At 39.8% G+C, this 24,364-nt stretch overlaps 1 protein-coding gene across 1 annotated transcript; it reads left to right on the top strand.

The window, feature by feature from the left end:
• The first annotated feature begins 326 nt into the window (after positions 1–326).
• Positions 327–19,102, top strand: sypl2a (synaptophysin-like 2a). Its single transcript, XM_069678056.1, has 6 exons — positions 327–483; positions 706–780; positions 10,758–10,879; positions 12,539–12,737; positions 13,816–13,989; positions 17,216–19,102. Exons 1-6 carry the CDS (start codon positions 469–471, stop codon positions 17,339–17,341), a joined length of 711 nt encoding a protein of 236 aa, XP_069534157.1. The 5' UTR covers positions 327–468; the 3' UTR covers positions 17,342–19,102.
• The last annotated feature ends 5,262 nt before the right edge of the window (positions 19,103–24,364 follow it).

Below are 24,364 nucleotides of genomic sequence, written 5' to 3'. Positions count from 1 at the left end.
ATTGCTAATTCATTAATTAAGTTTCCAATTAAGAAATTAAGAAAGATAATGCACTATAATGGTATATAAATGTTAAATGTTAAGTCATAATAATAAGAACAGGACATTATACGGATAATATCACTCAATACTTACAGTTCATACTGTATATAATGTTACATTTAAGTATTGACCAGAACTGCCGGTATTTTGTTGCTGAAAAAGGCCAACTGAAAAGCTCTATTTTGAAAAGTCGAACCGGAAGTGGTGTAGGCCGCTTGACAGCGGTCCAGTTGTGCAGGGTTTGACAGTAGTCTCTTATCAGCTGCCTGCCTGTGTTAGTCTGCCGCCTGCTGACAGTCAGTAGCCGTCGTTTCGCCTGCCACTTGTTGAATGCAGACGGAGTGGTTAACTTAAAGTGAACTTAACTACCAAACCGACAACTTTAGGAGCGAAACACAACCTCCTTTCTTGTTGTTGCACGTCTCCATGGACACTGTTCAGGTAGGTGAGTTAGCTTGATAACCAGGTTGGCATGAGTTAGCGTTAGCATGTTGCTAGTAGGGGTTGGCTAACAAGGGCAGGGCCAGTTAGCCGCAAGGTGACTAACAGGTAGAGAAAGTTGTTTGGGTGCATAAGTAAAAGCTAATTCTTCTACACCTAACTAACGCTACATGTATAACTTTATTTGTTGGTCTTTTTAAAATCCGTGTTTGTTTTTCTTAGAACTTGAGAGGAGGATTTTCTCTGGACCTGGGACCATTGAAGGAACCTCTTGGGTTTATTCGTGTCCTAGAATGGGTAAGTACAGTAAAAAAAGTACTTGAAGTTACTCCAGTAGATGCTAAACCATATTAACATTAGTATATACTCCGCATGCATCTCATTTGTTGATCCCCCTGAAAAAGAGAATGTCTCCTAGTAGTCTGTTCCACTAGTTCCATGTACCAAACACCACGCAAATTACCATCGGTGCTGGGAGCATGATAGTCTAGTCAATCACTTAGTGAGACGGCAGAAACAAGTTCACCAAGCGGGTTCCTCTTTCTCTGCGTTGTTCATTTGGCTTTTGACCCGGTTCACTAAGCTAAATTATGCCACAGTTGGTTGGTTTACGATGCATGATGTAGGCTAACTACTGATTTCCTTAGTAAAATTTTAACCCAAATGATGATGTCAACCATTCACTGTGAGCTCTCAAACTCTTTTCATAGTAAATTTGTGCAGTAGTGGACCAAATTGAAAGCTAAAACAGTTCAGAGGAAATTCCTATATATTGGACCTTCTGACAGAGTCAAGCTATGATGATAGTTGTTGCATAATGTATCGACAGTGCCACACAGACCAGTAGTGTCGTTGATGCTATGTGTTGTTGCTCCTGTGAAGTAGCTTTAGTGCAGCTTGGATATACCTTCTGTGCTGCGGGCAGATCTGTAGAACATACTGTAAATATAGAATGCAACTGTAGGACCTTTTAATGAGGGATATCAATGTACTGTTAAATGGAAGTATTGTGTTTCATACTGGCTGTAGTAGGCTGTGCATTGGCAAGAATCTGGTAAAACCATACTTGTCACGATGTTTACAATTCATTAAATTATGATTATCATACTCTTAACTTAAACATACATTTGAACAGCGTCGGAAGCGTCAGATATCATACGGTATAAGTAATGCAACTGCAGCTATTACTACTTCATTCATGCGGGTGTAGCTGAACCAAGTTTGGTAAAAGCTTGTGTGATCTACTACATTCCGATATCTTGAAGCCAGAAGAGGACAAAACAGGGCTAAGTGAGGATATTGAGAAGAAAGTAGATTACTTCCTCTTTGAACACATGAAGACATTTACCTCATGTTTATTCCTTTTTTGCACCACTGAATACATTTATTTCTTTAAAAATGATTTTTCTCTGCTAAGATATGTTCCCTTACATTGACCCCCTTTCATCTTGTAATACCGTTGTTGCAAAAAGCAAAAAAAAAAAAGTAGTGTGAGGTAAATTTTAGGTCATATCTCCCACCCCTAGTGGAATGCAATCTGACGTAAAGGCGTCTCGGCTCCCATTGGCAGGAATCTGATTTGAACGATTTATTAATCTCTAGAAACAGATATCTGCATGAAAGTTCAGCTAACTCTAAACAGCTGTTCTAGATCCAAAAAGTTCAACTTGAGCAACAAATCTGCTGTCGTGAAAGCCAAGAGTTTAGATTTCCAGTCTTCCTGGAATGCATCAGAAATGAACGATCCGACCTCCATTCAACAAACTTCTCATTTTAATTTAAAAGTTGTTTTCTTCTCCTCTTGAGGACAGACCCGAAAAAGCTTAATTTTTGACCCTCTATGTATCCTGGTAGGGATGGAATGGACCAAGAAATGACTGCGTTTATTTTGCAGACGTATCTGAAGGGGCAAATTTCGCTTCGCTTTTGATCTGAATACACATTTGCTTCTCAAGTTGCTAATTGGACTGTAAATAATGCAGCGCACAGAAAAGGAAGTCTTGGATGAAAGTCATTCAATATGTCTGGCTACACCAGACATATTGAAAGTCATCCATCGTTCCCAGAGGCATATATATTCCTCAGGCAATGGCCGATAGGTTCCGATATTGTGTTGCAATTTAAGAGTCAAATAGCTAGGATATAGCACAACCCTGCCATCCAGGGTTCAGGGGTTTCAGATCAGCACAAAATTAAGCACTGCCATACATTTTCATATAAATTAATGACAAAAAATTGCAGTGGTTTTTGTTTATGTGCAGTGGTTTATGCAATATAAAGAGTGCCACAAATTATTCAAGTGTCACCATTTTTCATACACCCATAAGCCAAAGTGAAACCAAACTCAAGGACTCTTTTCCTTTCAGGAAAACAGAAACTAATGTCAAATGCTACTTTCATTTATGTGAGCATTACTTCTGTTAACCTTCAGTGATTTGTTCAAAATAACTGTATAATTTTATCAGTACATTTTCTTCTTGAGTTTCTCTTGTTTATTGATTGGGACCATAGACTGTATTAATAATGGACGTAGTCTCAGTGACGTCACCCATAGGTTTCTGAAGAGGCGTTTTGAAGCCCAAGTTACGCAGCTGCCGCAAGCCGCCATATTTGAAATGCCAGAGCTGGCTAATCCAGGGGCGGGCAAAGAGGCGGAGCGCGAACAAGCTGAAGCCTATTTCAGAGGACCATGGGCGGGCCACATGAATCAGCCAGCTACAACTAAGAAGCTTGGCTATATGCTTCTCAGTGTAGCTAACGGTTATTAGCGTTAGACTGTATAAATAATGAATGAGGTAGTTTGACTTTGTGTTTCCCACAGAGGAGATTCTGTTTGTGACGGTGACTGACTGCAGGTGTTTAGTTATCAGACTAGAGAAGTAGCAGACTTGCTGCTCGCTCGCCCGGTGAGAGAGCGGCGAGTGGACACGTAGCGGGAAACTTAAAATAAGTGATCTTCTCATCACTACGGTCCGCTGTAATCTCTCCGGGGAAAAGCCAACAGCTCCTGACTTCTATTTACTGGCCGACGATTAAATAAATGTTTGATAAACACTGAACAGGCTAACAAGCCAGCTATAGCGAGCACAGTATACCTGCTACTTAGTGCTAAAAATATATCAATATAATGATACTAGCAACTCACCGAAAAGCTGGAGCTCAGACTTCTTGCACAGCCATGACGTTCCATAAATCCCACAGAGAGATGATTTGTCCAAACTTTGAATGAAAAAATCCCCAAAAGGCTCCAACAACACAAACGGGTAAAGTTAAGCTCAGTGTCTGTGTTTCTGTGTTGACGTCTAGCAGACAACCAGCAGTATCCACCTGTCAATCAAGTGACCCAGCCCCTATGATTTAAGGCTTAATATTATTAACGGGTGTTTTATCAAAAAATTCACCCCCCGTACAGTTCTCTTGAATAATAAAATGTACTATTAATAATGAAACCATTTTTTAAATCAGGCTGTCAACATGTTTATCTGGGGTAATGTTATTTCTTGTTCTCTGGAGCCTCAAGTGGACACTCGAGGAACTGCAGTTTTTTGCACTTGGCTTCATTTTTCTTTTTGCATATGAATTTGACTCTGACCATCTAGTAGAAAACCACTGACTATCTAGTGAAGATGTGGCTCTGCTTTTAGAGTGTGAGGATCCTGCTCCAATATAATATTCTCTTTAAATGAACAGCAGACACTGATGCCTTGAGAATTGAAACTTTGCTGCTATTTTCAGATTCAACAGGGAGTTCAAAATGTTAAATTCTTTTAGCCAGAACTCCTCAAGGCTGAGATTTTCTTAGTATCCCAGCACTGGGAAAACTATTTGCCTCCCTCTTTCATTGTAATGCTATTTGGAAGATGTTTAGTATGATAGGACTGGGTGCCAAACTGGTCTGTATGCCTCAGCCTGTAAACATGAACATTAGGCAGTAACAGTTGTTTGTCACAGTGTCAGGTGGAGGGTCCTGTGGTTATTTTTGTAATCATGACCTGCTGGGTCTTCTTGGGTCACTATTGCTTTATGTCCCATGTGATAAGTGCTTTATACAAATAAAGCTTGTTGTATAAATTGCTTTATTGCAAGTGACAGAATCATGTGACTGGCTGCTGCTATCCCTTATCTCTCCTGCCACTCCCTGATCCGGGAGGCAGTGAGGAATGATTCAGTTTGGCTGAGGGAGACTGGGTGTGAATGGGACCTTGGACCCTAGACAGGGATCCCCCGCCCTATCACGAGGGTTTATTTGGGGGGCTGTAGGATTGGCCTGGGTGGGTCAAACAAGGCTCGGATGAAAGCTGAGAAATGTTGTGGGGATCCACAGACACCTGTAAGATGAAACCCATTCCTGCAAATCCTAACAGGGCGTGAAGCTTGCTAAATACTGCGCTACATTTCTCCGTGTGTTTATTTCTGCTGTTAAACTGTCTTAACTCCACCACTGCAGCCTCTCTCCTGGCTGTTCACCTCAGTGCCTGGCCCTGTGCTTCAGCTCAATGTATACATCTGTTATGGAGTTGAAAAGGACCCTGATGATTTGGAAATGTGCTTGCTTGGTAGATGTGGGTGTGAGTGAACAAAGGACATTATTCTTGAAAGAAAGTGCGGAAGCAGGAATCACATGCCTTAATCAGAAGCTTTTCATTGGAGGAAGGATGTTCAGGGAGAGGTTGGGAGGGCTGCCCTTTGGCACTCAGTGTAAAGATACTATGGTGAACATACTTGAACGTACAAGACTGCTCAAGAATTGGGTGCACTTGAGTTGAGGTGATTTTTAAAATCCTTTTGGCTGTTTAAAAACTTTTAACAGACTTAGTATAATACCATAAAGGAACTATCATTCAGCTACAAGACATACATCACAGATGAATTGTTCCAGAATATATTGCAACAGATTAAAGAACATAAAAATGCGTCTTTATCAATCCCAAATAGGGCTGCACCATCTTGGAAAACACTACTTTTTTGCAATGTAAAAAATTACACCAGATAAATGCAGTGTTTTAATGTACATATACATCATATAATCATTTGGGACTTTTAAATCTATTTTCTTTAAAGTGCTAATCTTGAAGATGTCAATTCCATTCTCTTTGGCAGCATCTGTGGCGATAAACGGTAATTGCGGGAGCACACTTCCCAGATATCCAGACAGTGTTACATGTGTGACGTCCCCGGTTGGCTCTGGTTGTAACGGTTGCAATGGTTGCAATCTCGGATCCATCGGCCGTAGTCTGACGACGATATAGCCTCTGGGGACACCTGTGAACATGCTGGGGCATGTAGCCGGCAGTTAGCGATAACCGACTTCCTTTTCCGCATGCTGCATTGTATACAGAAAAAAAACCCGTTACTTGTAATTAACAGGTCGTACCTTTGCCGAAATTTCAACATCATGATGCAGATTTGTAAAAAAAAGTAACAATGAAGCTTTGTCAGGTCTGTCCTCAAGAGGAGAAGAAAACTACTTTAAAATGCTCCTTTGTTGAACGGAGGTCGGATCAAACCGATGCATTCGAGGAAGTCAGGAAATCTGAACACTGAACGGCTTTGGTGACACAACGTCAGGGAATTTATCTCAAGTTGAATTTTAGATCTAGAGCGGATTGTTAGCTGTTAGCAGATGTATGCAGATGTCTGTTTAAAGAAATTAATAAGAAGCTGGATCGTTGTCAGGTGACGCTGATGGGAGCTGGGATGTCATTAAGGCGGATTATGTTCCACCTGCTTTTGCTTTCCACACGGACTGTTTTTCCTGCATACGCTGCAGCCTGCTGATACGTGATTGGTCAATTTTACTAGGACTACAAGCGTAGTACAAACGGAAACCAGAACACTTGCCGTTCTGGAAATCCACGTCCCTGAAACAGAGATTATAACAGTTGTAACTCTTGATTTTCCTGGCTGACGGTCGCTTTCCTTTTTAGACTGTTTGCTTCATCTGAGCGTCGAGTTTGTTTCTTTTTCTTTGGATTTTCACTTCTTGTTGAAGTTGTATCTGTAGTCATCCATCTTTTCTTTGTTTGTTCAGCCACAGTAGATTACTGTTTACTCTCAACACTTGCAGAGCTCCACCTACCCTCTCTGGCAGACCAACCACTGCTGGCTGATGGAAAACACGTCACTAACTGGGTGCCACTTAATTTATTTAAGGAAATAAATTATATTTATGGATTCATAGTAACAGTTTATGGTGGCGCATATGTCTGCAAAGTTTATATAGTGATTTGGAGCTTTTGAGACAAAAGACGGTGTCAGCGTAAGAAATGTAGGACCCACATTCTTACAGTGGGACTGCTGCTCCCACTTACATCTACAAACAAACCAATCAGAATAAGGCATTTAAAGAAACAAAAAAATGGCTCATGCCAACTTCCATAGTAAACTGTGCATTCAGACCCCTTCACGTTTGACAAATTTGGTCATGTTGCAGCCTATGAAATCTCTGTTAGTAATACCATTACATTTCCCCTAAAAGAAGTGATGGGTATCCAAGCCTTAATGAAACTCTTCTTCCTACTGTCCACTTATGAGTTACAGTGACGGCATGTCTTTAATGTGTGCCACTGTTGGCAGTATAACAGAATGCTGCTGTATGAAATCCCACTCTGCTCTGTTCCTAGCTTGTGTTTCTATTTAAGCATGTAGTGTCATCTTTAAAAATAGGATGAAACAGCAGCAGTCAGGTTCCTAACAACATTGTAGTTAAGCTGTACTCTGCCTTCTGTTTAGTACCTTGTCAAAGGTTTTCCAGAGGCCTTGGTTGTAAAGTATCACAAGGATTTTTCTCTTGTGTGAGTGCACCGTTACTTTCACACAGTTTTCTGCACAGTCAGTTTCTGTTGTAGCTTAAAGGAAATGGTCAGGGTTCCTCTTTGCTTTCCATTTTCCTGCTGGTGTCTGCTCTCTGTCAGCAGAGTTGAAGATATCAGCTTGTTTTTTTTCCCTTGAGAAGAAACTCTTTGCTGACATAAATTCTTTTGTAATAAGCAAGACAAATTCTACACAATTAAATATTCCTTCGCAGTTTTACATATAGAATTTTACATCTTGTTTATGCTTTGTTTTGCTTATGTTTACAGTTTAGCCTCTTTCCCACTGGTCAAAAAACCCACTAACACCCGGCTTTTTGCTTAGTAGGAAAGGTTCAGACCCGGGTCAAATCACTGCAGTAGATCCGGGTAATTATCACCTCGGCTCTGATCAGCATTGATTAGAACACAAAACCTGTGTCATCACGCTAATCTCCGCCCCCTTTCCGGCACGATGCTATGCTCCGTCAGTAACTTCTGCTACTCCTCGTCATCTCAGCTACATCTCCGCCCGTCTCCGTCCGAGCAGCGCTCGAACATCGTTCCAAATTTGTCGCCACTGAGTTTGATAAACAGATTAATTGAGTAATAGATACAATAAAGACCTAACCACTGTTACATCTTCACTGTTTACTAACCCTGTTTCGGTACATTTGTGACGTCAGACAGTGGCGCAGCAGAAAATAGACTGAAAGCGGGTCTTTCCAGGTCTAAAAAACCCGCGTCAACGTGCTAATTTCGGCTGAAAGGGGCATATGTTACATCTGCGTCAGTATTCTCATTTAGTTTACACACGCAGGACAAAGGAAACTCACAAGCAATAGCAGTTAAGTAACTAGTGAAAATGGTCATGTGCAGTTATGCGTAGTAACACATAACAAAATTGAATACAGGATCAGGACAGAAGATTTAACAATGGCTTAGGTTGCCCCCTGCAAGTCAACGAGTCAAGTCATTTTGCCCTTCAAATCAATGCATTATTGATTTATTTTTTGCCGTACCATTGCACATCGAGCAATGCAGGAGCAACAGCATGACAGTCTGTGAACTTTAGAGTCTCAAAATGAACACAAAACTAACTGTGATGGAAGCGGAGAAGGCTGATTGAAACAGAGAGCAGTGTGACGACAGACATCGTGAGGAAAGGCAGCGTGACCCCAGTCTGTCTGCTGCTCAAACACTGTCTGCTCTGATGATGCCTGACAGTGAAGGCTAAACAACTTTAAAAGTAGAACAGTGCTATCAGCAGCTCAGCATGGAGAGACGTTGCAGTGGGATCAACTGAATGTGAGCAGGACACACACTTTTTCTTTCTCTGACTATGGAAATCAAAGGTGTTACATCCCAGAAGACTCATGTAGGCAAAAGAGGAACACATAGTTGAAGCTTTGTGCAGCAAAGGCACAGATTCTCTTCCATCTCTGGCTACCACAAATGACTGTTTCCTTAAGATATTCCGAAGTGACATATTGGTGTTTGAATGTGACACAATTGTCTAAACTCTTATTGGGAAGACCAGATAAAAACCCTGCAGTAGTCCCCCACCCTACATGATGTTAAAGGCATGAATGAGGTTCTCCAAATATTGTATGTACATAACTTCTTCCAACTTTGCTAATAGGCAGCACTTGCAGTTCATTTAAATGCTTAAGACAGAAATGCGATAACATTGTGCTAAATAGGCACCAGTATGACAAGCCCTTTTAACATTTAATCAGCAGCACTATCTTACTAGTGGAAATGTTCAGTGTAGATATCTGTAACTTAATTACAACTAGTCAACTTTTACCATTGACTTCTATTTAAACTCCATTTTGACAAGTTATAATTCCAGTATATCCATAATGTTATTTTGACTTGTTGCAATTCTAATTAATGATATCTATAACTCCATTCTTTCTAGTATAAAGTTATTGATATCAACAATTCAATTCTTACTAGTAGCAATGTTCATGTAAATATCTACAGTTGTTCTTACATTACAGGTGTCATAAATGGAGTACTAGATATCTCAAATTCAATCCTGACCAGTCAAAATGAAATAACTGAAATGTTGGTGTGGAATTTTAACTAGTAAGATTGTAGTTTTAGATATCTACAATTGCATTTTAGATATCTGTAATGCAATTGTAGATATCTGAAATTACATTCTTACTCTAGATATCTACAATACCCTTTATAACTAGTCAGAGTTGAGTTTTAGATATCAAAAAAGGAAATTCCACTAGTTAAAAACATCACTGTAGATATCTTCAATGACATACTAATATGGTAATTAGGGTTACATAACTGAAGCTAATATGATAATTGTAGATATCTGCAATCCTTTTTCTTACTAGTCAAAAAGGAATTACTGATATCTTTTATTAAAATATCTGTAAATCAGTTTTCACTAGTCGAAATGTAATTTCTACATATGAGAATATATTTGTAACATGTCAAAGTTGTTTTACAGATATCTCAATAAATCTTACAGATTTTTTAACTAGTTTAGTGAAAACTAAATTGCTACTAGTCAGCCCGACTGATTGAATGGTAAAAGGGCTTGCCACAGCACCAGCCTTACTTAGCCAGTGAAGGACGAGATAGAAAATCACCAGTTCTGTTCTTTTAAGAGGCTAAATAAGACCGACAGTGTTGTATTGATACTTTGAAAATTGAATGAAATGATTGGTTATCCACCAAATCAGATGTTAACAACATTGTATATGTTAGTTTGATCATACTTTGGAACATGTAGCTAGTTGTAGTGCAGTAGATGCAAATAGTTTTGTCATCAAACATATAGTTTACCTTAGTTGCAGAGTGTTTACAACTGTTAAAAGAGTACATGTGTAAGACCTGTACTGGCTGAAGCTGAACATTTTGTTTGTCAGCTTCATTTTAATGGGTTTGACATTTTTACTTTCAGCTCTTTGAGGTGGAGGGAGGAGGGGAGGAGGGGAGGAGGGGGAGTGTTTCCTGTGTGGAAAAAGCAACATCAGGGAAGAGAGTGATAGTGAAGTAGGGAAGTTCTTTCAGAGGGTAAAAAAAAATCTTTACTCTTTAATCTTCATGTTTGTAAAGATGAATTTGTTACATTGGTTTTGATTTAATTGCTTTAATGCAAAATAACTGAAGCAGAAACAGGTTTCATATTTTTGCTTGAGACTAGGGCTGAACGATTAAAACATTGAAAACTGAAAAACATTAAAATGACAATGGTGTGATTTCTGCAGAGATCTGTACCAGACAAAGATATTTGATGATAAAGTCTGCGTATGATGTGTAGCCCACTACATCTCTGCAGCACAATATTACAATTAAAATGTAACAATTATTGCGCCACATCCGATTTGAAAATCAAAAATTGCAGTAGGCCTTATCACGATTTTTATAAAATCTCGATTAATTGTTCAGCCCTGCTTGAGGCTTCTCTCAGTAGTAGTATTTCATATCTAACATATTTCTCTGCCTCTGCAGGTCTTTGCCATCTTTGCCTTTGCCACCACCGGAGGTTACTCTGGGAAAACCCACTTCGAGGTTAAATGCAAGCCAACCGACGAACCAACGGATATCTCTCCTGTGTTTGGCTACCCGTTCAGGTACTGTAGAACACCAGGACAAAATCTTGTTAGAGCCTTCTATTTGAGTCGTCAAATACTACACATGTGAATTACTGCCACCCTCTGGTGGAAGAATTGGTTTCTCAACTGTCTTAGGAGAATAATCCTGGATCCTGCCCACTGTCACCTTGTCTCTCAGTATATCTCACCACACAATACTGACGCGGCAATAAAATGTCTTTTTGTTTATTTTGTCAGATGACTGGGATGTGTGAAACAATAATGATTTATTTCAGTGCAACTAGTAATGGCTTGTCAACTGCATTTAATTGTATTATTAATTTGATCTGGGCCTTATTGTTGAAATATATATCACATTAATGATACCTTCAAAATGGTGATCTATTATATCATGATTTGGCAAATGATGCAGGAGCAGGAAGTCATGTTTGAGTTTCAAATAATATGCAAGAGACAAATCTTACAACTAATTAAAAAAATATTCACAGATGAGCAAAGCTGAAACAGAGAGAGAGAAGTTTAGGCTGCTTTCACACCTTGGTACGAATCAAAGACCAAATTGATACAAAGTTGCATTTTGTCTCGCGTTTGGTTTGTGTTCGCACGGCAGCGTTTACCAGCAGACAAGAAGTTTTGATGCGTGAGGAAACTGCTCTCTGATTGGTCAAAATTTCTACGTGGAAAAAGTCCCTGAAGTAGACAAAAAGAGAGAGCAAGCTCCTCAATCACACTCAACACAATCATGAACTTTAATGTCATTTTTCTTTTACTTTTAACCGACATGCCACAGGTCGATCAGTTCCATTCTCCTTTAGTTTTTCACTGAACAGTTTGAATACCTCCGTGTTCTTGTGTGTTTCAACAAACATTTGCGTGGCTGTCTCTGCAAGTGTCCGCACCTGTTAACAACCCACCATGCACATTATTTTGGTTCACTTCCTATATTTGGTTCGGATTGCTTTCTCACCTACAGTGAACCAAATTCTGAACCACTTGGAAGCGAAACCCTGTTTTCAAGCAGACCGGAGTTCGTTTGTTTGGTCCGCACCAAAGTTCGAGATTACCTTCACACCACCCCGAACCCACCGGACTATCCGGCTAAACGCACCGGGGTTCGGTTCAAACGGTTCAAACGGACCAAACAGCTCAAGTGTGAAAGCACAAAGTATTTCAGACAATAACAATACTTGAGTGATGCATTATGAAGTCTCTATTCAGTAGTTGTCTTTTTAGCATCGCTTTACACCACAAGGCTTTTATTTCCCTTTATTAAATAGTTCAGTGTGATAAATATAAGTAGTTTTTTTTTTTGGTTTGTTTACCATGGGAGACGTGTTGTTCTGATAACAGGAAAAAGGACCTCTTTTTATTCTGACGGTTAATAATTTTTAAAGATTATTGGAAGTAAAACGTATTATTTCTGATGGTGGAGCTGTTCTATGTATGTGCAGATTTGTTCTTCTTGCATTCTTCTGTTGAGTTTGTGCACACACTCTTTGTAAAATCTGTCAAGTCTCGCTTAATCCTTTCATATTTCCATTTCTTGCCTTCCTTGGATAGAAGAGTGATCCAGGTGAGGGCATGTTTTCTCTGAAATGACACAACAAAGAAAATAAAAACTGGAGTTATTAAAGCAACAGATGATTGTACTTTCTCTCTCTCTCTACCTCCCTTTAGGTTGGCAGCTCACCCCTACAAGATACCTTTATGTAACGGCAGTGAACCCAGTCCCACCTACCTGCAGGGCGACTTCTCCTCCTCAGCAGAGTTTTACGTGTGTGTCGGTGTGTTTGCTTTCCTTTATTGCACGGCCACGCTTGTCCTCTACCTGGGCTACCAGAACGTCTACCGCCAGACCACCCGCGGGCCCATCATAGTGAGTACACATCCTCTGGTCAGCAAAGAGCCTTTTTTAAACCTATTAATCCCCCTTATACCCAAGTAATTGGTGACAAGGAGATGTGGGATTGTTTTTCAAGTGTAGGGTTTTAAGAATGAACTCAGCCTTTTTTTAAACGCTGCAGTGGGCTGTGTTAGCGGGGGTGCCTTATTAAAGTTCATTGTAAGACATGAAATGCAATTCAGGAATGCAAGAAACAATCCATTATTTTTAAGGCTTCTCAAAAGTCAAAACGCTGCACACTCAGTGGTTATGATATTATGAGACATGATTTTAAAACTCAACAATGTCCTTCATTGTGTAATGAGGGTGTTGGAGCTGTGGGTGGCCACACAGTCATGTGAGAACAGGGAGAACAGGAGAGGGCTGAGTGCTGCTGGTGTTCAGAGTCTTCTGGTGAAATGATCAAGTTTAAAACTATCAAGATCCTAAAAGAGATGGTGAGGTGACATTAAACAGTGAGAGTAGTCAGATGAAAATGTTTTGATGTCCGGTCATCCAGAGGACAGCAGCTGCAAAAGCGCCATCAAAATTACAGACCTTCTCGTTTTGGATTTCTAAGCTGTGTCCAGACCAAAAACTTTTACATTTAAAAGTGTATTCCTCGGCCACGTAAGAGTCCACCATCTCTTTTGAATTGGGGCACAATGAATCTTGGGATCTGCTGGGCCGCGAAGGATGCACCTGATGGATCCCGAGGACGCATTTGTCGGCCGCATCTGAAGGAGCCTTCGAAATGGGACAGCAGCCCCCATATCGGGACACAGCTGTAGTGTCCACCTTCACAGCTGTAGTGTTTTAGGAATTACTAATTGTATATTAGAATATTATTTATTGTTGACGTCTGTGCACGCTGATAAGTGCATGTTAGTCTTTTGAAATAAAATGTAAAAACACTATAAAAACGCTTCATGGTTTGAAGACTACGTTTTACGTTTCGGGAATGACAGGATTTTTTTTGTGGACATGCAGTAGGAACTAAGGATACTGAATACTAATGTCATGTAAAAGAGTATGTAAACATCCCCAGTGTTAACTGTGTGCTCCCTGCCAGGACCTGGTGGTGACTGCTGCCTTTGCCTTCCTGTGGTTTGTGTCCTCCTCAGCCTGGGGTAAAGGCCTGACTGACGTAAAATGGGCCACCAACCCCGAGCACCTAGTGGAGTCATGCAAGACCGTCTGCACCGCAGGAGCGTCTCCTTCCATGGGCCGCCTAAATGCCTCTGTGGTAGGTTTTTATGAAGTAGGACTGTGCACTAAATAACTTTCGCCTCAAGAGACCACAAATTCGTCAAATTGGTTATATTGATTACACGGAGGAAACAACTATTTTGACTTTCAGGAACTCTTCCTATCTGCTACAGAATGTATTATAGCTGCAGAGATCTCTTAAAGTTTCTTGCTGATGTTAAAACAAGATCTACATGTTTGCTTGTTCTGCTAAAACATTTGATTATAAATAACATCAGGATCCTAAAATTTATGGATTAGTTTCAAATATTGTTGGCCACTTTTGCCCTAGATATAAGAGCTAACTGCAAATCTTTGTATAATACATAATATAGTTGATTTAAGCCCATTACAACAGCTCTGATTGTTAATGCTGATTGAGGAGGCAATATGTGGCCACAACATCATGAGCACACATCTGACACACCCAGAACATGATAGCATAACGGAAACATCACCTCATTTATTTTTAACCAGTTTACACTCGCTGTTTTGCATCGGGGCTAATTTATCGTTGTAAACAGTTTTGAAAACTGAAGAAACGTTTGTTTTTTAAGTATTTTTTTTATTTTTAGGGTGAAATTTATTTTAAGCCTTTAGCTCTGCAAATGGAGCTTTTCTTAAACCTAAAAGTTATGCTACTTCTTTATTTTAAATTATTACTCCCACTTCGAATCTTGATCTGCTTGGACTATTTTTGTCCAAGAGCAGAATGCATGTCAAGCTGATAATCAACCAAGTAAACATGCTCATAACTGACTGCCCTCACCAGCTGTACACTCTGCTTTCAGAAAGATTACAGCTGTGAACCTAAAAACAATTATCTTACAGATTAGGACTGACTACCAGCTTCCATCCCACCGCTTCATCTACTTTGAACACATAATGCCATAGAGTGCTGGAGAGTGGCTGATTATATTAGCACAATCAGTGCCATCTGGTGTTCAAAATATGAACAGACGTTCACTTTAATTGATCAGATTGCTTTACTATTGGTTGCAGCGGTGTGGAGCAGGGCTGCATGATATTAGAAATAACATACTTTGCGATATCTTTTTGTTCTGCAATATTTATTGTCATTTTAAAAAATACAGGAAATTATACCAAATCAATGCAGTGTGTTTTCGTGTTCATATAAACAACTAACAATCATACTGTTTATTATTTGGGACTTTTAAGTCTATTAACAGAACTCCTCTCCTACTTACTCGTGGATCAGAGACTCAGACACCCACATGAAAAAGTAGAGAGTTCAGGTGGAGCGACACGTTCTTCATAAGATAAATACAAATAGACTTGGGCTGCAGCTGTGTTATTTATACAGTGTGTCATCAACCATTTCTAATGGTTTTCAAATGTATGTTTAATCAGCATGATCAGCCCTGTATAAGCCACCTCACGCAACACAGCATCAATCATCCCGCCGACATTATCTGTGATGGCAGCTGCTCTGGTTCGCGAGGTGGCTTATTAGTGAGAGTATTTCCGATATCAGCGGCACCTCGTTCCGGTGCTCGTCAGCGCTGTGGCTACATAAAAGGACCCTTCACGGAACGGACGTGCCGCGGAGTGTTTACTTTTAGCGGCTACACCCGCAGCCTCACGCTGTGTATGTGCCAACAGGAAGTAGGAAATGTTCGTGCTTGTTTACAGTTCACAGGCAGGTGACACAGACTCTGCAGCTCAGCGGTCAGGTCTCAGGAGAGCTCTCGTTTTGCACTGGGCAACAAAAAATTAGCAGCTTGATGTTTTTCTCTCAATTTGTTTCACTATCTGCAATGTGACTATTGCACATGTGCACATCACAATTGCGATATATCGTGCAGCCCTGGTGTGGAGTTAAGAATGTAGAGTAAGGTTTTAATACACTGTGTAAAATCAAAGTGTAGTCTTATAGAGGCATTTTCTATTTTTGGAAGGCCATAATTCTAATTAGATTTGACTTAATAGTTCAGTTCATAATAGTTCAGATTTTCATGTCTTGGTATTTACATTTATTAAAAATAATGTAAGTGTTGAAGCTCTGGCTCAGTTTATTTTTAAGCCATGACTTTAAGGTCAACAATGTTCAAGTGTCAGTGTGTTTGCTAGGGTGTGTGCCCCCTAAAAGTCCAAGGTTCGACTCATATGTTAATAAAAGACCCAGATTTTTCTTTTTTTGGTACACAGAGCAATACGGAGCAACTTCATGGCAGGCTGTAAACTCTACGAATTGAGTCTTAAAAGACCCTTCGGAGTTCATCGTTTGTCTGACCCTACTTGGTAGGGCTTTGATTTGCAAGCCAATCTGCTGCTCAAAAGCTGACCAACCTACTGCGTCTGGTTCAGTATTGCCGGATGTACAATAACTTATTATTTGTTTTTGCCCTCTGTACGATATACGATCGCTAATGCCAAAAAAGGTTGTATGTACGATAATTTTGCCCTTTCAAAGAAACCCACAGTAACGGTTCAGTGATGCATCTGTCACTCAGGGCATCTCTGCATGACCGCGGCTTGCAAGCAGCTTCTCCGAATTTGGAGGATTTGGTAGATGTTATGCTTTTGTGTTGAAGGGTAACAATGGAAGGAATGATTATGTCATGGGCTGCAACTGACTCGTGTGTGAAGCACACAGTTGCCGTTTTGTTTAAAGGACAGGACTTCTGTTTTGTTACATTAATGTAGTGCATAGGGCATAGTTCTGTAATTCAGTGTGGTATTTTGACCCTTTCTCGTTTGTATGATTTTTGGTCAAATACGACCATTTTAAAGCTGCAGTACGATATTGCTGTATTTTCAGTCTGGCTACACTGATCCAGTTAAACACTATTGATAAAAAACATTTTTAATCGAAGCACTAAGAAAGCATTAAATTAAACCATGTCTGGCTAAAACAATCGATGCTTTTAGTAAACTGATTAAAGTGCGTCTTCCAGGTCAAACAGAGGCAGGTACAGGTGTTTAGTGTGGCATTGAACTGGAAATAAAGGAAGGAATAGTTGAAGCTTGGTTCTGAACAGCCAAATCTGATTTGACTGACAACATTCTTGAGTACAGCCCTGGTTAAAACAACAGTATATTGTGATTTGTAGTGTTACCAGGTATTTATGAAATAGGGCTGATGTTTTAAAGATTACACCACAAGAAATGACCCGTTAAATCAGCAACATTTAAACACTTTTAGCTTTAAAAAAACACAATAAACATAAGTGGTCAGTAAACATCTCATCTGTTCTCCACAGATCTTTGGCTTCTTGAACTTGATCCTGTGGGGCGGTAACTGCTGGTTTATTTACAAGGAGACTCCCTTCCACAAGGATCCCAACCCCCCGGCCACCATGGAGGAAGGAGGGACCCCTGGGCCTTAGTCACACTACTGAGGGTCTTCGAGCATAGCTCCGTACCCACAGCTATGCTTTGTGCCCAACATTGGTCTCTGATGCTAACCTGCAGAAATGGAAACAAAAGGAAGTCCTACACCCCCCCTCCCCCCTCCCTCAGCAACACTATGTTCTTTATTATTTTAAAAATCTGTCAGCAACTCCTGATTCCTTTGTGCCTTGAAAACACTAAGTGCAAAAACACACTCAAACACTGACACGCCATGTACAATAAGACTTACTGTGTGTATTTGTTTATCAGTGCATCTGCCTCCACAGTAGCGCACTGTCCCCCCTGTATGTCTGCCCCTCAGGGAGCCACCGAGTGATGAAATTGTGATGTAAGAACCCAGAATTTCTACCTTTCCCTCCACCAGGAATAAGAGTTAACAGAAGTTCAAACCAATCCACCCTCGCATCCAATAAAACCAAGTTTTATCTCCTGAAACAAATCCAGAACTAGAGGGAGCAAATGCACATCTGGGGTCATGTGAAGGCACGATCTTTTTAAATTATGTAGCCTGTAAGAGGATGTGCTAAAGTACTGATTATAAGTACTGTAACTCTAAATATGTTCACTACAACACATGTGCCTCAAGTTCAAAATATGTTGGAGAAACAGCCATTTTTTAACTTCTGGTGCATTTGACCATCTTGTGAGGCCCTTACCACACTTTGTTTTTTTACACTACTGACACACACAGCTTTACCTTATTGATGTTGCAGCTTCAACATACTTAGATTTTACTTTGTGCTAAACCTGCTGGCAAAAAACAATACACACTGTAAGTAAAACGATAAATCACACTACTAATTAAGCATAGACTTTTATTTTGAAAGTCTAGCATTTTGAGTGCTATTTGAGGTTGTGACAGTGACTGTTTGCTGCAGTCTTTTCTGTTCAGCCTGTATCCAGAGCAAGGCAGGCTCTGTCTTTGTTTACTCCAGTAGCTGTTGTACAACTCTTCATCAGTATGTTACATTTACACTACTCAGTAACACTAAGAACTATTTTTGCAAAAACTGACTTGCAGTGACTTTTTATACAAAGTTCATTTGTATTTTTATCAACATTAATTGGTCCTTTGCATATTTTTTTTAAACCAATGTTGGGTTTTTGTTTGTATTTCCCAGTGGAGACGTGTTTGTGTGCAGCTTCTCTTTGATTTTCTTTCTTCTTTGTGACGTTTTTCTGTTAAATTTGTTGCACCACTGAGAAGCTTCAGGCTTCATCTTATGATCATAACTAGTTCACAGAAGTGGCAAAATTTTGTTGCCATATTAATGTAATCCTACTGTATTTCTTTGACTCCTGCCCAAAGCTCTGCTCTACACGTAACTTGACAGGCAATGCCATACATGTGAAGGTTTTGTATTGAACTGTTGATGACTATTTGCATTGCACTAAGAGGGAACTAATGATATCTATGGAGTAGCTGTTTTCATTTCAGTTATCGGGCTATCTGTGCAGCTGTCTTACTTCATCACTACAGCCTCTCTAGGGACTACACGAGGGGCTGAGTGAGGCACTATCGCTAAAGTAATATATTTTCCACATCACATTGAAATTAGACACATATTTAGTCAGATGCTTTATCAATTCTGAAAGATAAATCACTTAATTAGAGCACATTGATATGTGGGATATGTATGTAATTATTGATATTGGACTTGATGTATTTTATGCCCTGTGCAGAACGGTTTATCTGTATCGATGTGTGTAAAACATGAGAGCTGCAACTGCTGGAATCTGTCTCCTTTTTTTTCAATCATTGAAAACAAGTTTGAAAGTTAAAACATTTGTACCTGTTCACCCACACTCACATTTTACACACAGTTAAAGCCAACATTCTGAGAATTTGTACTATGGATGATAGCATCTTAAATTTAGCCTGATAGCATAACGTTTTTATGCCTCTGTGCCACGCCTATATAGCCACATAAATGTCTAAAATGAAGGTCAAAGGTCCCTAACTGTGACATTTTAATGTCGTGGAAAACATTTTTGTCCTGTATTCCCATTCCATTAATGTGAACATGATTTCTCAGGAAATGATGATTTTCTCAAAGGAAATTCTAGTGCCAGATTGCTACAAAAATATGGTTCAAAATTTGAGAAATACAAAAAATATATATATATGAAAGTATAGTCATATAAGTCTATACTGTATGGGTTAATGCAAAAGAGACGGTGCCTAATCACGTTATGAGTTATCTACAGAAGTAAGCAGAAAGTAATCGATCTGAATTTAATTGACAGCTATAAAGGGCATTATTACACATGATATCTGAAGCTGCTATAGCCCTGATAAAACAGTTGTTTGAAGAAAGACCTCCGTTTTTCCTCCTGCTGAAAAGGGAGGAGTTATATGGCTGCAGGTAGAAAAGACTTCCTGTCGTGTTCTGTGGTGCTCCTCGGTGGTCTACCGCTGAAGGTGCTCTGGTAGGACTCCAGTGTGGCGTGCAGGAGGTGAGCGATGTTGTCCACGATACTGAGGAGTTTCCACAGCATCCTCCTATCAGACACTTCCACCAGAGACTCTAGTTCTACTCCCAGGACAAAACCAGCCTTCCTGATGAGCTTACTGAGCCTGTTAGCATAATGTGTCTTTAGTCTACTGCCCCAGCACACTACAGTGTAGAAGATGATGCTGGTCACCACCGAGTGATAGAACATCTACAGCATGGTTCTGCAGACGTCGAAGTATCTGAGTCTTTTGAGGAAATACAGGCGGCTCTGACCTTTCTTGTAAACAGCTTCAGTGTTTTTAGTCCAATCATCCACTTGAAAGTTTATAGAGGCTGGGTCTGACTGACTAACTTAATTTACTTCTTTTACTTCTTTTAGTCCTTCCCGAATTCCCACCCTTGGATTAATAAAGTATTTCTGATTCTGGTTCTAATGAAACTGGATCATGAGTTATGGAGAAAATATTCTCGGTTGTCCCTATGATGCCCTACGACTGCTCAGCTTCAACTCAAGGTGATTAAGCTTACATTTCATGGTAGACAGATAACTTTACTAAATCAGTAAATTTTGTGGCTAACTGTAGCTTTTGCTTAGTAAGCCGTGTAGCTGCCTTCACTCGTCTTGTTCAATGCAGGCCACCGACATGATCCAGCCCTCCTTGCCTTCAAAGACGAAAACCACACTTCAAGATTCCTGCTCATCCTGCTGATCGTGTCTTCATCATCCTGTGGTTACATTTCTTTTCTTATAAACTTTACCTGGGGTCTGTCCTCCAAGAAATCTCAGGCTCTGTACTCAACCTGTTAATACCATTTACTCAAAGCAGAAACTGTCTGAAATTTGTATTCACTCTACTGGGGTTCAACAGGGTTCTTCTTTGGGTCCCCTTCACTTTCAAGATTACGCTAAGTCACTTGGCACTATTTTTCACTCATTTGCCCTTTCCTAGACCAGATTTGCAGTGGTATGATGAGTGCTATGACTTTTTTCTCTGTCTGAAACCCAGTTGAAAGTATGAATCTCTGCATGTCGTTAACATCTTTCGTGGATATCTGAACACCTCCTTAAAATTCCTCCAGGGAAGGTTTGACACTGGATGACCAGCTGTCCTTCACTGCCAATGTTGCTTTTGTTTCTTCAGATTCATTCTCCAGAATATCAGGGGGATAAGTCAAATATCTACAATCGGTTAAAGTTCAAACCGAGCGTCAGAATAGGGAAGAAAGTTGATTTAAGAGACTTTGAACGTGGCGTTGTTGTTGCAGAAACTGCTGATCTACTGAGATTTTCACGCACAACCATCTTTAGGGTTTACATGAGCGGCAGTTCTCTGTGCGAAAATGCCTTGTTGATGGCAGAGGTCAGAGGAGACTGGCCAGATTGGTTCAAGCTGATAGGACTCGTTACAGCTGAGGTATGCAGAAGAGCATCTCTAAACACACAACACGTTGAACATTGAAGCAGATGGGCTACAGCAGCAGAATACAACATCTGCTGCTGCTCCTGTCAGCTAAGAGCAAGCATGGATCCATCCTCCAGCTCCCCTCTCATGTAATGTTCCCCGGGGGTCGATTCTTGGTCCTCTATTATTATCCATTTACATGCTTCTCTTGGGTCAGATCATCTGAAACTATAATATCAATTTTCACTGTTACTGGGACAAGACCAAATATATCTTCCAATGACTGGTAATTATACAGATGAAATTTCACACGTTTTGGCTTGTCTCTCTGATATTAATTGCTGAATGTCACAAAACTTCCTCCGGCTAAATGAATCCAAATCTGAGGTCCTTTTATTTGGTCCCCTTAACCCTACCAGTGATTTGGCAAAGAATCTTGTTAATCTGTCCCCCAGTGTCAAACACTCTGCCCGTAATCTAGGTGTCACTCTTCGACTCAGAGCTATGGTTGAATTCACAAACTACCAAAGTAGTCCAATCATGCTTTCTCCAGATTAGGAACATCTCAAAAGTCAAAAACGTTCTATGTCAATCAGACCTAGAAAAAGTAAAAAAATTAATCCATGCATTCATCTCCTCTCGGCTGGATTATTGTAACTCTTTGTACTTGGGGCTCAGTCAAAAAGCCATCTCCCGTCTCCAGCTCGTCCAAAACTCGGCTGCTAGACTTTTAACTAATTCTAAGAGACAAGACCACATCACACCCATCCTCAAAACGCTTCACTGGTTATCGGTCAGCTATAGGATTGATTTTAAACTTGTATTCATTACTTTAAAAGCCCTTCATGGCCTTGCTCCATCTTATAGTAGTGATCTACTTGTACCTTTCGAACCAAAGGTGACTAGGCATTTTTTTTGTGAAAGCCCCACAGCAGTGGAACGCCCTACCAGAACGTAGGTCTGCAAACTCCGTGCCTTCCTTTAAATCCCTTCTTAAAACCTACTTTTATTGGAAAGCTTCTTTATAGTGATCCTATTGATTAATTGTTCTTTTTGCTCATGTTTTATGGGTTTTATCCTGACTCTGCTTTATCTTGCCTTGTAAGGCAGATAAGATCATTGCTCCATGTCTTAGTTTTTGATTGTGTGTATTATTTTAAGTCTCTGTAAAGCACTTTGTAACTCTGTTTTGAAAGGTGCTATACAAATAAAGTTTATTATTATTATTATTTTTATTATCCTGCCTTGTATCAACGGTTCAGGTTGCTGGTGGTGGTGTAATGGTGTGGGGAACATTTTCTTGGCACACTTTAGGCCCCTTAGGACCAAATGAGCATCGTTTAAACGCCACAGCCTACCTGAGTATTGTTACTGATCATGTCCATCCCTTTATGGCCACAGTGTAGCGTACCCATCTTCTGATGGCTACTTCCAGCAGGATAACACGCCACGTCACAAAGCTCAAATCATCTCAAACTGCTTTCTTGAACATGACAATGAGTTTACTGTATGCATGTGCAATCTGGCTTCTGCAGCTCATCCAGACTGCAGCAGCCGAGTTGGTCCTCAACCTTCACTAGTTGACAAACAAAATAATGGTGTAAGTTACAAAACACTTATGCCAGATGGGTTCAGTACTTGGAGATACATATTATTACTAAAAAGAAATATCTTTTCAAATTGTATTTTTCACGTTGAATCGAGTGAGTGAATTGACAAGACTTGTTTTTAATTGACGTATTTGTATTCAGCTCTCTGGTTTGTGTGTAAAGTCCTACAGTAGATCAGTTGCATGTGCTACCTTCAAGTAAAATAATAGTGATTCAGAAGTTTAAGAAAATGCACCACGGAAAAATTACAGTGACATTTAATTTCTTTTGAATAAATATGATTTATTGACAACAGTTCCAAATGTTAAGAAATCGTTCATCTCCTTCCTGATACCGATACAAATACCCAGACTTAAGTGTTGGTCTTATGTACCCCTTAAATACTGTACCAATCAAAAAATTATAGACGGACATTTTTTTGAAGTTTTAAACTATTAACCATGTATATGTGATATGATTGCTATCATTGTTTTGATGCACAATGATCATGCACTGAAGGAATCCTAACCAAAAAACAAGCTAATCAAATGTTAGCAGCTTGTGACCCCTCCTGACTTCCTGTAACCTACAAAAAGTGTCGGAAAGTAGTTTTTTTGTTTTTTTTGTTTTTTACATTTAAACAGCTTTATTATTTGGGGTTTTTACTGGTTTTAATCATTTTAAATTTGAATACGAAAAAACAGCCTTAAAAATCTGTGATGGAAAAAGGCTGAATGCTGACATTTTGCTGGCTTTGACAAACGTAACACTCCGCTAGAACTGCACTGTACTGTTGTTGTTTTAACTGTAAAATAATCATAATTTATCTCCATAATATACTGTATATTAATGCTGTGTTTTAGAGGCGAAGAGGCAAATCGATATTTTAGGAGGCTAATAAATATTGGTATCTGGTTGTTGCATTTACTTGCCACAACCTGAAACCACATTTTAGGCTGCAACAGACGACCTTCTAACACTGGTATCATTATCGTAACAACTAAAGTAAAAAGTACAGCAACATAACATTACAAGGCTGCCGACACAGACACACTGACCATGTGATGTACAGTTACATCACGCCTTCATGTTTGTGTTTGAGCACAGCTCTGACTAACTGTGTGCAGATTAACTACTTAGAGGGATTAGCAAAGAGGAAGGTGTGTTCACGTGCGTGGACCTGTGACTTCTGATCACTACTGAAGAAAATGCCATCCTTGTGCTTTAAGTGCACAGCAGTGTGTTTGTCCTGCATATAGGCTGAACCATACGCAATGTCCCACCCTTTCATTGAGTCACACACAGGTAAATATCGGCCCAGCGACTCACACCTGCTGTGTGCAGGACAACAGTAAAAAAAAAAAGAAAAAGGAATTTTGAGAAAATAAACAGTTTAGTTGCATTGTTGTTAAGTATTGACTTATAGCCAAGGCCCCTGAGGAGGATGCAACTATGCCCACAATTAACGTGTTGTTGGGGATTGTAGCATTAAATCTAAAGTCACATCACAAAACTTTTTTACAATTATATGGTCCTCATGGTCATTTTTT

The sequence above is a fragment of the Semicossyphus pulcher genome, unplaced genomic scaffold, assembly GCF_022749685.1.
Source record: "Semicossyphus pulcher isolate SPU_LCO1_2020_fin unplaced genomic scaffold, fSemPul1.0.p SCAF_3, whole genome shotgun sequence".
Classification (NCBI taxonomy): Eukaryota; Metazoa; Chordata; class Actinopteri; order Labriformes; family Labridae; genus Semicossyphus; species Semicossyphus pulcher.
The sequence above is the reverse complement of the archived record's forward strand: the minus strand, read 5'-3'. Positions and strand labels throughout refer to the sequence as shown.